Here is a 15,095-nt window from a genome sequence, read left to right on the forward strand (position 1 = left end):
TCAAGATTAGGGAGTACAGAAAAAAAATGAGCAAAAAATTTATCATTGTCCCAATTGGAGCCATATATACATGTACATGCTAAAACAACTGGAATTGTTTGTAAAATTCCAGACACAATCACATAATGACCATTCAGATCTGAAACCACTGATTCCGGTTCAAAAGCAATGTTCTTATGCACAAGAATCGCTGCCCCTCTTGCCTTCACACCAAATTTGGAGTGAAAACAGTGACTTATCCATGCACTCTTAATGCGAGAAACATCTGAAGTGCGAAGATGGGTTTCTTGTAAAAAGATTATATCTCCTTTAAGGGACTGTAAATGTGAAAGAACTTTTTTGGTCTTTACGATGTTATTTAAACCTTTTACATTCCAAGAGATAAAACTAATATTTATATTTGATATTGTTGTATTACCAGCCATTTGAATCATGAATAACTATTGTAAGACCCTGATCCATGTGATGCAGAAAAGAGATAAATACAAAAGAGAAAAAAATAAAAATAAAAAAATCGATCCGTAAAAAATAGTCAGATACCCCTAACCTCCCCTTAAACATCCAAACAATAACTTCCATATCTCTCTGGATACCTTACTTCCTTTTTCACTCCTATTTATACTGCAAACCTTATATTTCCCCAATAACACATTTTAACCCCCAAACGCAAAATAATATATAAAAATGTACTTTAACAGCCCATCGAATAAAGCTTGTTCAATCAAAAATATGGCATACAACGACTATACAATTTCTAATGCAGTTCAAAGGCAATAGAGGTCGTTAAATCTGAACGGGTGCAAAACAACCTCTGCTACGAGACAGTAGGAAAGGGCATTGTAAAACAGATAACCGAAATCTGTATTAGATTAATACAGCTCCTAACTTACATAGTTCCTATAACAACGGTGCCATTCAGCATAGGATTGCTCCGCTTCTTGGCACAAATGTCAGGCACACCAGATTATTGAGAACCGCCGCACTGAGAATCCAAATACCGCTTGCCCTCCTCCGCCGATGTAAACCACTTGTTGCTCCCTTCTTTGGTTGTTATTCATAGTATAGTATTTGATCGCCAAAAACTTCAAAAAGCAACTCGGAGAAAAATGTCGTTGGCCGCGGACCCTCTATCGACTCGATTTTTTATTTTTTTATTTTTTTTCACTCTTAAAATGTTTTGCATAGATTCTGTTTGAACAGTTGACACAGATGAACAGAGCACATTCATGTTGTGACTGTATTGTCAACGTGAAATACTTACCTTCAAACAGCATCATGATCACAGAAACGCACAACTTACGTGTGGGGGTTTCACCGCAGTCCCATGCACTAGTGCTGGGCCAGCTTCAGATGTGCATGCTTCATAGCGAAGACTCGCACTGAGACAGGCATCTCAAGAGCTTGGCTCAGTCTGTGTATGATGATGAAAAGAACAAACAGAAAAGAGTGAAAGGCACAGCGTGACGCAGAAACTTACTTCTGACCTGTTTTCCTGTCTTCTGTTCCAGTTCTGCCAAGTCACACCTGTGGAAATCCAGGGTTGATACCGAGAGGGATTATCCATGGGACCAGGTACAACGTCGGAGACAAGATCCGCTACAGTTGTGTGATGGGATACGTTTTGGAGGGGCATGCAGTGCTCACGTGCATAGTGAGCCCAGGAAGTGGTGCATCATGGGATTTCCCAGCACCATTTTGTAGAGGTAAGATGCTTTATGCTTACATGGACAGATGGGTTAAATAGCAGGGTTTCCACAGTCACATGACTACTGTATGGTCTCAGCACTCTCAGAAAAAGGTACAGAACTGTCGCTTTACCCCTTTAAAAGGCGCTAATATGTACTCTTTAGGTACTAATATGTGCTTTGAAATATGTATCTTTAACTCAAGTTGTCACTGGGGCGGCACATTTTCAAATGGTACAAATATCTACCATTTAGGTACTAGTATGTACCTTTAATGTACCAATATGCAACCTTTATGGGTAAGTTGCACCTTTTGAAAAGGTACCACTCCAGTGACAACTTCTATACTTTTTTTTTTCTGAGAGTGTACTGTATGCTCCAATGCATTGTGCTCAAACTGGCCTTCCATTTCCAATTTAACAAATTAACCTGAAGTAATATTAACCATGATTTTATTATTTTTTATCTTTTTTTTTTTACATTGGTACACAACTTAAAGAATCAACCATCCATGTTCCAAATAACTTATTCTAGGGTTACAGGGTGCTGGAGCCTATCCAAGTGTCTTAATTTTTTTTTTTTAAATAAATACACTTTAAAACCTCACAAGCAAATATGACAACAATGTAGCATACTGCTGTTTAAAATGTTTACTGTGGAATAGTGCATACTGTTTCACATACTGATTTTGTGATTCTGATTTGGGACACTTCCGTATGTGGTATTAAATCAGTTACAAGTTGGATGTTTTGCAATGCAAACTCAATCTGAACAGTCATATTCATATGAGACATTCATCACAATTCTGCAAAGATGGGACTCACTCCAGATTTTGCATACCGTTAGTTCTTTGATCACTCTGTCAATATGAAAGACATCTGTAATGAGTGGAGGAAGAGAGTGAGGTGTAAGAATTATGGTGACAGCTTTAGACAAGCAAAACTTGAGGGGACACTAGAAAAGCTTTTCTCTCTTTCTCATCATCCTCGCCTCGTCCTCCTTATCGCATGCGCATGAATTAACAGTCCGTGACACATGCGTAAACACTGATTTCAGTGGCCTCAGTGTTTCGGTTCAGTTCAGGACTGCGATCAGTTCAAACTTGAATCTGATATCGGCCATATTTAAACAAAAATAAAATACAATAAAATAATGATAATGATAATAATAATGTGAACAGCCAAACAAACAAACAAACAAACAAAATACTAAAGCTGTATCCAACAATGACCACCCCCATAATCTTATTTATTATCCCCTACTTTAGTCCAGTTATAAAATAGGGAACGAGAACGAGTGAGCCAGTTAGGACACTGAGAGCACTGCAAAGTCTGTGGATGTCATCTTCTGACCCTGTAAATAATGCACTATTTAAGGGTATGGGGCCGATTTCAGATACAGTGATCAAATCATAAGTCAGTCGGAACAAAACAGAAAATGATCTGGCAATATGGGATCTGAAAATGTAAGTTACTCAACCTTTTGTTTGTTTTAAGCTACTGTAAGGCAACAGTGTCACACAATTGTGCTTCAACCTTGTCACTTCAATAACTTCTCCAAAACTGCCCAAGCCGCCATGGCTAGTTCTAACATGATATTTTCAAATTAGTAACAAAGACACATATTTTTGAATTAGCAATGTCAGATCCTGGATACTTGGCATAGGAAAGTAGTTACACACATAAGAGGGTATCTGTGACATTCATTGACTTTACGTATTTACGTACATATCCTTTGAACTGCTGTATAAAAGCAGGACTACATTAAGGCTATACATCATTGCTGTGAATACCTGATGCTTCATGCCCACGGCAAATCAGAACCACAGAATTACAATACCAAAATGTTAGATGCTGCCATAATTTCGCCATTCTTGATTCCAGTTTTGAAACTGCAGCAAAAAAAGCCACCAGCCATAAAGTTAAAACATTATGAAAGACAAGCAGTCTTTAAACAAATTACAAGCGATAGAAAAAAATAAATACAATAGTACAAATATATAAAGGAAATAAACAACTATCTTTTGCATCTTCTTCTACTTGGATGGTAGCCAATATACTCTGCTTTTAGAGAACAGCAGTACTGATCCTGTGTCATAAACGCTGCATAGGGAGGCAGTCCTTATATTCAAGCCCTGGATTTTTAATCCATTATTTATGAAGGACTACAAAAGTCATGGCATAGGAGCGCTGAAAATTAATGTTGATTTCTATATGGTGCAATTTGACTAATTTTACCTTTGCCTGATAATTTGTAACTTTTGTGCTATTTTGTCCAGCTGAAGGATCATGTGGTGGGACGTTAAGAGGAACAACAGGGACAATATCAAGTCCCCACTTTCCTTCAGAGTATGACAACAATGCTGACTGCACGTGGAGTATTCTGGCCGAGCCGGGAGACACTATTGCCCTAGTCTTCACAGACTTCCAGCTAGAAGATAGATATGACTTTCTAGAGATCAGTGGCACAGAAGCACCGTCAATATGGTGAGTGAACTGGCCTCTGTTACTGCTTCTACATTACAGCGCAAGGGATCACATGATCATGTTAATGGAAGTAGTGAGTGGAATGACTATTTTTGTTTCTGCATTCGGACAGGATTTGCTTTGTAAATGACATTTAAGCTACAGTTGTGATTTAATACTGATTCTATGTTATTACAATCGTGAGAGTGTACAAAATATCATGTGCTCTCTGTGCAAGCATCACAAACACTTCTTTTCTAGGATCTTGGAAAAAAAAAAGTTGTGGATAAAAAAATAAAAAAAACCCCATTTTTTTTAGCACTATTCTTTTTTAGCACTAACAGTTTTGAAGCACAAGATGCTCTTTGGAACATTTAGAACAACTTTTCAGTCAGGCTATTTCGATACTATATTGATAGTAATTTATTGGTATAGATAGTACATTGGATTTTAAATAAAAGAAGTTGCATAGTATTAAATTAAAAAAATGCTAAATATAATTTTCTCAAGTAGATTTGAGAACCCTGCTTGTAGGCGTTATGGTGAGCATCATACTACTCTAAAGACAATTTTGAGTAATTTCTGGGAAATTAAAAAAAAACTCTCTCCTACTGATTTAATTTTATTTTTACTTAGCCGTATTGTTACATTACACAGAATGTTGTGGCATTCAATGAAGGTTCAAATAAATTAGGAAAAAAAATATACCCCAATCAGAGGCATTATGTTCTGGACAGGATTCAATTTCTCAGAAGACAAGTTGACTGAAAAACAGGACTTAATATGCCCTTTCATTTTTACAGAGACTGTGAAAAAAAAAATACAAGCATGTTCGATTTGGAGGGGATTAGAGTAATAATTCACAAATTAAAACTCTTTATTTACTCGCACTTGTATCAAACACAATAGCTGTTTTTCAAGACAAACAAAAACAAGACATTAAAAAAGAAGAAAAAAAGGGCTTTTTTTCCCCATACACTGACAGTTCATGTTGTCCAGGGACTGACAAGCTTCTTGACACAAAAGACCGTAAAAGTAGTCTACATAACACATGCACTATATTTCAAGTATAGAGATGTCATATGATAGCTGTGTGAGTGAGGAACAGACTGACATGTAGGTCTTTATTGACTGACCTTTTACATTTCTATTTATTTATTCATTCATAACTTCAGAAGACTTGGAATGTAGCACAGTGCAGTCTTATGGGCTACTTTTATGCTGGTTTTATGTTTTCATTTTAGGGTGAAGTATTCACTGAAAATAACAAATTACATCTATGAAACACAAATGTACCTAAACTCCATATGGTGTAGGGCTTTTTCTGTCTTTCAGGTATTGATCTAGAATACCCTCAGATGGAAACGAGATACCATTGATCTCACTGATTATTCTGGGAACATATCACTTGCTCTGTGACTCTCCCCGCAGCTGTCAACTTGATGATCGCCGCTCAATGCTTTAACACATTTCTCTTGTTTTCTCTCCTCACCTGTTTCTGTCTGCCTCCTTTCATCAGACACTTCATCACTGTGTTTTCAAAGGTTTGCAATTGTGACCAAATTGTAAGTCCTAGCCTAGTGAGAGATGACACAGAAGGCTCTGCCTGAACTCTATTAACTTCAAGCTCTGTGAATAAACATGTCCTCGCTCTTGACGTGTGGAGCATCGAGGCTGTGTAGTCACACAGGCACCCTCGCAAATAATTTACTTTTCCGCTTCACCAAAACACAGGCTTGAAATTACACAAACTTGCTGTAAGAGAGCAATAACATTACTTCACTGAACTCGTGATGAAATAACAGCAGAAGCTATTTACACTGCATTAGAAAAGTAATATCAGAATGTTTATTCTTACCATAAACAGCAGTAGTATACTAATAACACATAGCATAAATAGGAATTCCATGGTATATAATCCAGATGTGAATGGTAATGTTGAACTTTGTGGAGAACAATGATTCTATATGATAAATGAAGCCTAAAACATCCACCCTTAAGTCTCTGACATCACAAGGTATGGCTGGAGTACCTGCTTTAATGGAAATCTTTTTTTTTTTTTTTTACCTATATCATCTAAGTGCACCAAGTTCATGGTTTTCTCAGATAATTTCAATTATACCGACAGGCATGGGTTACTGTCACCCAAGGAAAATTAACATTCTTTGGAGAACATGAATATAACTTAAACTAGGGCCAAATCTCACAAGAACCCAAAAACATTTCAGCCAAAAACATTTCAGCTACTGTATGTAAGAAGAAATATCATGCATGTTCGACCATTTCATGTAAGTTACACACTCAAACACACACTTACATACATGTCCCTTGTACTGCAGTGAACTGAGCTTGTAAAAAAAAAAAGTTTAGTATAGGAGAAACTTAAACTTACAGACAGCAGACACTGCTGTGTTGTCGAGGTATTGATTTCCCTTTAAGTAATACATTTCCTGTCCAAGAGGATGTCTGAGAGCTTTACAATCATGTGACACAGGTGTGAAGACAATGTACTGAGTTATTCTAGCCTCACAGGCACAGCTATGGCATTTAACAATCAGGTCCGCTATTGTTTCATATGGATTACTGAAACATTGGCTGGTGAGTAGCCTCTAAGCCAAGTCTGTTCCATGACATTCAGAAGCATTTTCAGTATTGATCCCATTTCAGTGGCATTAAAAATAAACCCTGGCCAGTTTTTTAATGGGATGAGCAGTATATTTTGACCGCAGAAATCTCGCTGCAAATTTTTTATTTATTTATTTTTTTTTTTTTTAGATGCCAAATCATTCAAAAAGACTCCAAAAAGGGCAGTGAGTACTTATTCTCTGATCAATGTTTGGTCTGGAGCTGCTAAATATGATGGCCAACACTATGTGTGTTTATGTCGTAGAGTCTTTGCAGTATTTTTTTTTTTTTGAGATGCCAAATCATTCAAAAAGACTCCAAAAAGGGCAGTGAGTACTTATTCTCTGATCAATGTTTGGTCTGGAGCTGCTAAATATGATGGCCAACACTATGTGTGTTTATGTCGTAGAGTCTTTGCAGTGTTCCAATTATTTGATTTGTTGCTGCATAGCCTGCATTTTATCCTTTATTTTATAATTATGACATTTTTAAAATATGTTTGTTAATAATTAGGCTTTATTGAAGTAGAAAAGGTTACCTACTTAGTTGCTATAGTTACCTTAGAATGTTTCTCCTTTAGGACTGTGATTCCTTCGTTCTGTTACATGTCTGGGAATCCTTTGGTTACCTGTTTGTGTAAAGTGGCTCTGGTTGAGACCAGTTGCCTTCATTTTTTAGATGCTGCCCTCATTCTGATGGACATCCCTGCTTCCCACACTTCCCTGCTCTGAGTGAGTGGAGCCAAGGACCTGAACGTGAAGATTACAGTGTGGAGCTTGTGCTGGCAGAGGTCCTACATACACCCCACTCTCCAGATCTAGTGTTAACGCCTGTGCAGTACACTCGAGACAATCTCCGACCTTGAATTGGAGTGCATGAAAAGGTTTTTGATGGATCAGGAGAAGGTTATGTGGCCATCTCTCTTGCAATGTCCGAGCTTGTTCCTTCCAAGCTGGCTTGTTGTTTCACACTTGTTCTCCAAAAGTTTCAGCCAAAGTTTCTTAAGCACATGGACAAAAACGATGCTGAAACCAAGTTCTTTAGAGAGCTGCATAGTGTGACAGACTTGGCTTTATATGCTACATAGGTTACTGTCCAATCCATCAGCCATGCAGAACAGCAGAAGAACTACTGATGCCACCCTACTGTGAAGAGCAACTCACAGCCATTGAACTGGGACCAGCCCCAAAAGATCATGTCTAGAGCTTTTTCAATGCAATGCCTTCCCTCTCCGCCATTACAACTTGCTGAAGTGGGGAGAACGAGTTAAATGCTCTGTGTTCAATAAAGTGTGTTCATCCAATGTGCTTAACAGTCCAGTCATGTCAGCACATGGGAGATCTTCCCATGTAAACCAATTTCCAAGGTGGCCGCCTCACTTCAGTGATGGTTGATCCTCCACGGTTCACATGTAGGACCCGTCTGTTACATACAGAAACCCACAACCTTCTTGTGAAAGGCGTAATAGAGGTTGTTGCAAAAGGCAAGAGTCGAGCAAGAGTGACAATGTGTACATATTTAACAGTTGGGCACATGCAGTCAGCTCTCCAGCTGTTCAGACATGCGCTGTATTGCTGCTTTTATCAGAAAGGCTGTGATGTGGCAGGTTTCCAGGAGGTCATCACAGATGCATCTAGCTTGGGCTCGCATGCTCAATTCAACGGCTGTCAAGTTTTTGGCTCTAGGATGGGTGCCAGACAAGCATGGCTAATCAATCACTTACAACTGCTCACGGTGTGTTTGCCTCTGAGAGTTTTTCACATAGATTGGAAAAACTGCTATGTTGTCATTCAGTTAGACAAGACAGAGGTAGTTGAGTACGTAAATCATCAAGGGGGTCCGATCACGGCCGATGATGGCTCCAGCATGGCGCGTCCTCCTTTGGAACAATCAATATTAGTTATGAGCAGTGCACGCGCCTGGCCATTTGAATTGTGGACTTACCAGGGGAATGAAGACACATTTTTCTGAGCAAGAGAATTAGTCCGCACTGACCATTGTAATCTCATCTTCCCAACGCCTGTTGTGAAGTGCTTGTGCAACCTCTCCGGTTCATGCTGTGGTATACTACCATAATATATGTCTATTTTTGGCATATTCTGCCCACAGAGGCTGGTTCAGATGCTACACTAGAAATGTGGTGTTGTAGTCACTGTTTGTTCCCCATAGCATCAGCTGCAATCGAAAGGGAACGTCTCTGGTTACGCATGTAACCTCGGTTCTCAGAGGTATAAGGCAGTGGTTCCCAAACCTGGTCCTGGAGGCACCCCAACACTGCACATTTTGCATGTCTCCTTAATCAAACACACCAGATCCAGGTCATCAGCTCATTAGTAGAGACTCCAAGACCTGCAACTGGTGTGTCAGAGAAAGGAGACATGCAAAATGTGCAGTGTTGGGGTGCCTCCAGGACCAGGGTTGGGTACCACTGGTATAAGGAATTAGACAATGTGCAGCTGGCCACATTACTGTGCTTGAACTTCAGAATGAGTGTATCGCTCTCCGTCCCTCATAGCGATTACTGGGAAAACAGCTCTATTTCTGCTGTTCCATGAGTACCACATACTGTCAGAGAGTGAATGTACATTTTACATGTCCTGTCTGCCTTTTTTATATAATAATAATAATAATAATAAATAAATAAATACAACATGCATACATACATACATACACACATAAAATAACTGCATGATGGAAAATAAGCTAATTTGTATTCTAAAAATCAAATCAATTTGGATAATACAGTATCTGGAATTATTCACTGAGCAGATAAAATACTAATAATCCTTGATCAAGATTGCTGCAAGATACATTTTTAATGAGCTGAAAAAATGCACGTCACACCTCTGTTCATCAATTTGCACTGTCTACCAATAGCTGCTCGCATAAAATTCAAGGCATTAATGTTTGCCTACAAAATCACCACTGGCTCTGCATCCCTTTACCTTAATTCACTACTTCAGACTTATGTGCCTTCTATAAGTTTGCATTCTGCGAGTGAACGATGCATTATTGTGCCATCCCAAAGAGGCAAAAAATCACTTTCACAGACTTTTACATTAACTGTTTCCTCCTGGTGGAATGACCTGCCCAACTCAATCCGAGCAACTGAGTCCTTAGCCATCTTCAAGAAATGGCTAAAAACCCTAGACTGTATATAAACATGGACATAGTGTCCGTGACGTCACCCGTAGGTTTCTGAAGAGCATTTTTGAAGCTCAAAGTGGGCAGAGCCGGCCGTTGCCATCTTGGCAGCGCGTCACTCCCGGATAATCGAAAATGGGCAAAGAGGCGGGAGCTGGCTGCTGAAACCACTCCCACCAATCTCGACAGTGGTGACAGCAGCGGCAATCCACCTGTCACTCAAGTGGCCGCGCTAAAAACACATCTCTTCCATCTTTATATGACCCTCTAAATCTAGCACTCTCTATTCTAATTCTATTTTATCTATTTGTTTTCTTTTTTTTTATAAAAAAAAAAACACTTGTCCCTCTGTTACTTGCACTCTCTATTTGTTTTCTAACTGCTTGTTAAAAAAAACAAAACAAAAACAAAACAAAACTAATATATATATGAAACTGTGAAACTGAAACTGATGATTGGCTGATACCAGATTGTTGACTTGAAAGATGGCTTGTTGTGGAGAGTTGTGATGTTACTTTTGTAAAAGATTGGATTTTAACCCTAGACTTAAAATCCCTGAGGTCTTATAGAGAATGACAGATACTTTTGAGTGGGCAAGTAAGCAACTATCTAACACCACTTAGCAATGCATTTTGCTCTGAATTTGTAAGCAAATTTACACTTCAACCGATATGAAGAAAACACACAAAAATAAATTATTAATCACGTTGATTTGTATGACTCTTAATCAAACTTCATTATTAGTCTTTAGAACATTATTAGACAGCCCTTTTAGCAACACAATTACATTTTGTAGGGGGAAGTCGTGGCCTAATGGTTAGAGAGTCGGACTCGTAACCCAAAGGTTGGAGATTCGAGTCTTGTACCGGCAGGGATTGTAGGTGGGGGGAGTGAATATACAACGCTCTCTCCCACCTTCAATACCACGACTGAGGTGCCCTTGAGCAAGTCACCAAACCCCCAACTGCTCCCCGCAGCAAAAAATGGCTGCCCACTGCTCTGCTCCGGGTGTGTGTTCACTTTGGATGGGATAAATGCAGAGCACTAATTCTGAGTATGGGTCACCATACTTGGCCACATGTCACTTCACTTCACATGTTTTTAAATCACTGAAGTTTTCAATAATAAAAGTTTTGTCTTTCGGCTACTTTTGAGCAAATCAGGTGAGCTATTTAAAGATAATATTGCAGATAAATAGATTATGATGCACAAATCAATGTAAAGACATTCACAAAAAAAATAAAAAATAAAAATCAAATAAGTAGAATGAGATCCATAAGTATACAGTATGTTAAGGTGCATTCTGGTGCATTTTTAGATCACTGCAAGCATTTGTGTATTTTGAAATGTTTATAGCATCTAAATGTGTTCACAAATCCACACTCAATATGCTGTCTACTCAAGCTAATCAGGTAACAGCTACATTGGCTAATCATGGTCACAGTAGAATAGGAAATCAGTTTACTTTCCATTGCATCCAGTATAACTAACTATAATGTTTTTTGTTTTTTTTTGCTTTTGATGCATCAAAGGATCAGAATTTGTGTATAATCTTTAGTTTATCGATTCACCGATACTTATAAAACCCCAACAGTTTATTTATTTATTTATTTGTATTTATTTTTTTTGCATTTGTGTATGTATGCCCTGATGAAAGAAATGTTACATTTCTTTTGTAAAAGGAAATACAAAACAATTCTAGCAACAAAGCTGGAATACAATATAGTGGTGTGGACACTATTTTCTTTAGAAAACGCTATCTCCTCATCTTTTTTTCTTAAAAAAAACAAAACATTAGAAGGATTTGTAAAACTTTAATATGGTTCTAATTCTTGGTGGATTTATGTTTTCTTTATACATATTATTCTACAATGAAAATAATCATTCATGTCCATTCTCAGAACTTGATATGATCACAACAACAACAAAATTAACCAGCTGTTATCGGCATCAACATTAATACATTGACCAAAAACTAATCCATTGATACTGTTCAAATGCAATACACATTTTTTTGATGCCAAACGTAAACCTCACTGATTTTTGGAAGGAATCAGGTTGGGGTTTTTGAAAGAACATGTAGTCTGAATCTGCAGATTTTTTTTGTATTCCCTCCCCTCTGCCAGTGCTGATCGTAATGTTGTCGGTGGACTTCATTTTCAGCAGTTATTGCCAGCAGTCATCAAAGTGGGCCTGCTCTCTTGACCTTTCTGACTCTGTTGCCAGAGCTTGAATAAATGTGGCTAAAACTTGTGAATAAAATAAAGGCCATTCTCTTTGAAGACCTTAGATCTCTTCAGCTGCTCAACACAATCTTTATTTATGACTTTTCTAAACCCAGCATCTTAATTTATCAGATTGTCATCAATATAATACATATATCAACAGCAACAACAAAAACACTACTACTACTACTTCTAAAGTAGTTAATACATAATGTGTATTGTAATATATGGAGTATAATAGACCAGTATAATATCATATTATTGTTGTTGCTACTGTTTTTTTTTTAAAGACATGGGCAGTTTTGCTAATTTTACAGTTAAAGTTACCAAACAAAAATTATTTCATCACATAATATTGAAGCTTACATGTAAATTATTTAATTCATAAATAAACAAACAAACAAACAAATATCTATGCACTGTTTCTTCGAAGAAATTGGAGACCTATAACCTACAGTAAAATTATCATGGTGTTCAACCCAACAGTTTACATGAACACTCCCATTAACATCTTTAATCTGTCAAATTTAACTTACTGACTGTTAATAATTTCAGATAATGAAATAAATCAGTTTATTCTAGTTTGAACATTCATCTCATTTTTTTATTTTTATTTTATTACTTTATTTATTTTTATTAGTGCTGTCAAAATTAGCGTTAACACAAGCGATAAATTTTTCCAGTTTAACGGAGTTAAAAATATTTAACGCATTTAACGAAGGGACGGGCGGGGCTAGGGTTGGCCACCCCACTCAACTGCTGCTTCTGTCTCTTTATTTCTTGACAAGAATTGTGTTTATTTAGACACAGAATGTCTTTACGACAACATCAAACGGGAGACTTTTCAGATGCGTACTCCACTTCACCTCAGCGACGGGCGGTAGTCAAACGAGTGCAGAAACGGTACCGGTGATGAGGCAGCTTCAGTAGAACATCAGTGAACTGCGGTCAGATGAGATGTTGTCAAGCCATATGTCAGTAAAAATGAATCTTCTTGTCCTGTCTGCTGTTATACTGTGCTTGTAGAATGCGCGCTTCAATTGCATGCACAAATATGGCAGCACACTGTAGTCTGTGTCATTTCATATTAAAGCGTGAATGAAACTACGAGCATGCGTGTCAGATCCACGTCAGGTTCAGCAGCAGCAGTTCTTAAAGTAATAGCAGCCAAATAACCTAATAGCTCAGCTGCGGTGATTAATTAAAGAACAAAAGAAAAAAGAGGAAATCAATAACTTTTGTAGCTTAGGATGTAAGGAAGAAACCTTATGTATACTTCTACAGTATATTTAATTTAGAATTTAGTGTTTGATAACTTATTTGAGAACTATTCAATTTCTGTATATTTCCTACTTGCTGAAGGGCACAGCTAAATATGACATTTATTATAATGGGTTTATCTGAGGATTGTTTTCATTTCACTTAAATTGGAAGTAGTTATTTTTCTTTAAGTCTAATGAATGTTAAAATTAATAGCTCTCAATTATACTGTTGAATGGCTAGTCAATGGTTAACTATTAGGGGGAAAAAAAGAACTAGAGAGATCAGTATTAGTTTCCTAGAGAGATCAGTATTAGTATCAGTGATACTCGCCTTCAGTCATAAAAAAGATGCCATTAAACAAATATTAAAAATATACTGTCTTTATGTTGTTTCTACATTAATTTGAAGATTTAATGTGAAATCATTGCAAAATAAAAGTATATTTAAAAAACTTTAATGTTAGGTGGGATTAATTGTGATTAATTTCAGGAAAAAAATGTGATTAATTATTTATATTTTTTTATTTATATTTATATTTATTTATTTAGTTAGTTTTTTTGTTAATCGATTGACATCACTAATTTTTGCATTAGCTGTTTTCCTCCCAGTGTTTTAGCTCCTGTGTTATCTGCACAGGCCTCTTCAAGCAGTCTTATTTTGTCAGGGTTTCTTTTTTTTCTCTCCCTGTTGCCTGCCTCTTGTAAAGCACACTCATTTTGCTTTCTTACTCTTTTGCCTCCTCAGCTCAACCTGTTTTTCATGCACTGTTGAACTCCACTTTCTTGAAAAGAAATGAGGGCTTCACACAGCAGCGTGCGTCAATTGCAAGCCACTGCAGTTTTGTGCCAGACATGCTTTACCTCACTTACTGCATTCAGCATCACCAAACACCCTGTCAGCTTAGTGTTTGGAACACAGGCCTGCCTCTTGTTTGTAATTAGCTCATTTTGTTGATTTTATTTCCCCCACAAAATTAATTGAGCTTTGGTAATAAGTAAATAAATAAATAAAGGTGAATCTCACAAAAGCACCCCTGAATCAAAAGAAGGAAATCTAAATTATACTTTGCATACAAATTAAGCTGAAAATAAGCTTTGCTTTCTTTAAGAAATGTGACCCGGACATGTTCTTGACAGGTTTCATGAGATTCACTCATATTCATACTACACAGAGAATATATCAGACTCCTCTCAGATCTCAGTGCCAAAAACAAAATACTCTCCTCATCAAGGAGATGAAGCTCTGATTTGGGATGGAATATTAAATTATATGCTAATGACTGTGCTGTAGCTGCCATCATTAATGCTTGTTAAGGATATGAATGATTATTGTCAAGACTGTGTAGCTTTTGATTGGATTTAGTTACGTCTTTGATTTGTGACCATTTCTACTTCCTTTCGAATGTCGGATTTAATGTTTCAGATAAATATCCTCTGCAGTCATTCCGTTTGAATGTTTGGCAAGCACTGGGACCAGATAATCTGAAAAACAAAGATAAAAGATGAAGAAATTTTCGCTCCAGGACTGTAGCTGTGCCCTAGTAGCGAATCACACTAGTGTTTCAAACCATTTACCGTCATGACTTCAAACTAACCCTTGCAGGATAATTCCTTAAAATGAACACACACAATAGGAAACATAAAGTTTACACACCTTGAGTTGAAGGAGAAGTTTTAATAGGAACCTTG

At 37.3% G+C, this 15,095-nt stretch overlaps 1 protein-coding gene across 1 annotated transcript in view; it reads left to right on the forward strand.

The window, feature by feature from the left end:
* The window catches only part of LOC107702659 (CUB and sushi domain-containing protein 1-like), a 232,478-nt gene that overhangs the window by 19,660 nt on the left and 197,723 nt on the right, over window positions 1-15,095 (forward strand). The window contains exons 3-4 of the mRNA XM_016505042.1: window positions 1,509-1,703; window positions 3,964-4,171. Of these exons, the coding sequence (XP_016360528.1) occupies window positions 1,509-1,703; window positions 3,964-4,171 (403 nt within the window). The remainder of the gene's footprint in view (window positions 1-1,508; window positions 1,704-3,963; window positions 4,172-15,095) is intronic.

The sequence above is a fragment of the Sinocyclocheilus anshuiensis genome, unplaced genomic scaffold, assembly GCF_001515605.1.
Source record: "Sinocyclocheilus anshuiensis isolate Anshui unplaced genomic scaffold, SAMN03320099.WGS_v1.1 scaffold6, whole genome shotgun sequence".
Lineage (NCBI taxonomy): Eukaryota > Metazoa > Chordata > Actinopteri > Cypriniformes > Cyprinidae > Sinocyclocheilus > Sinocyclocheilus anshuiensis.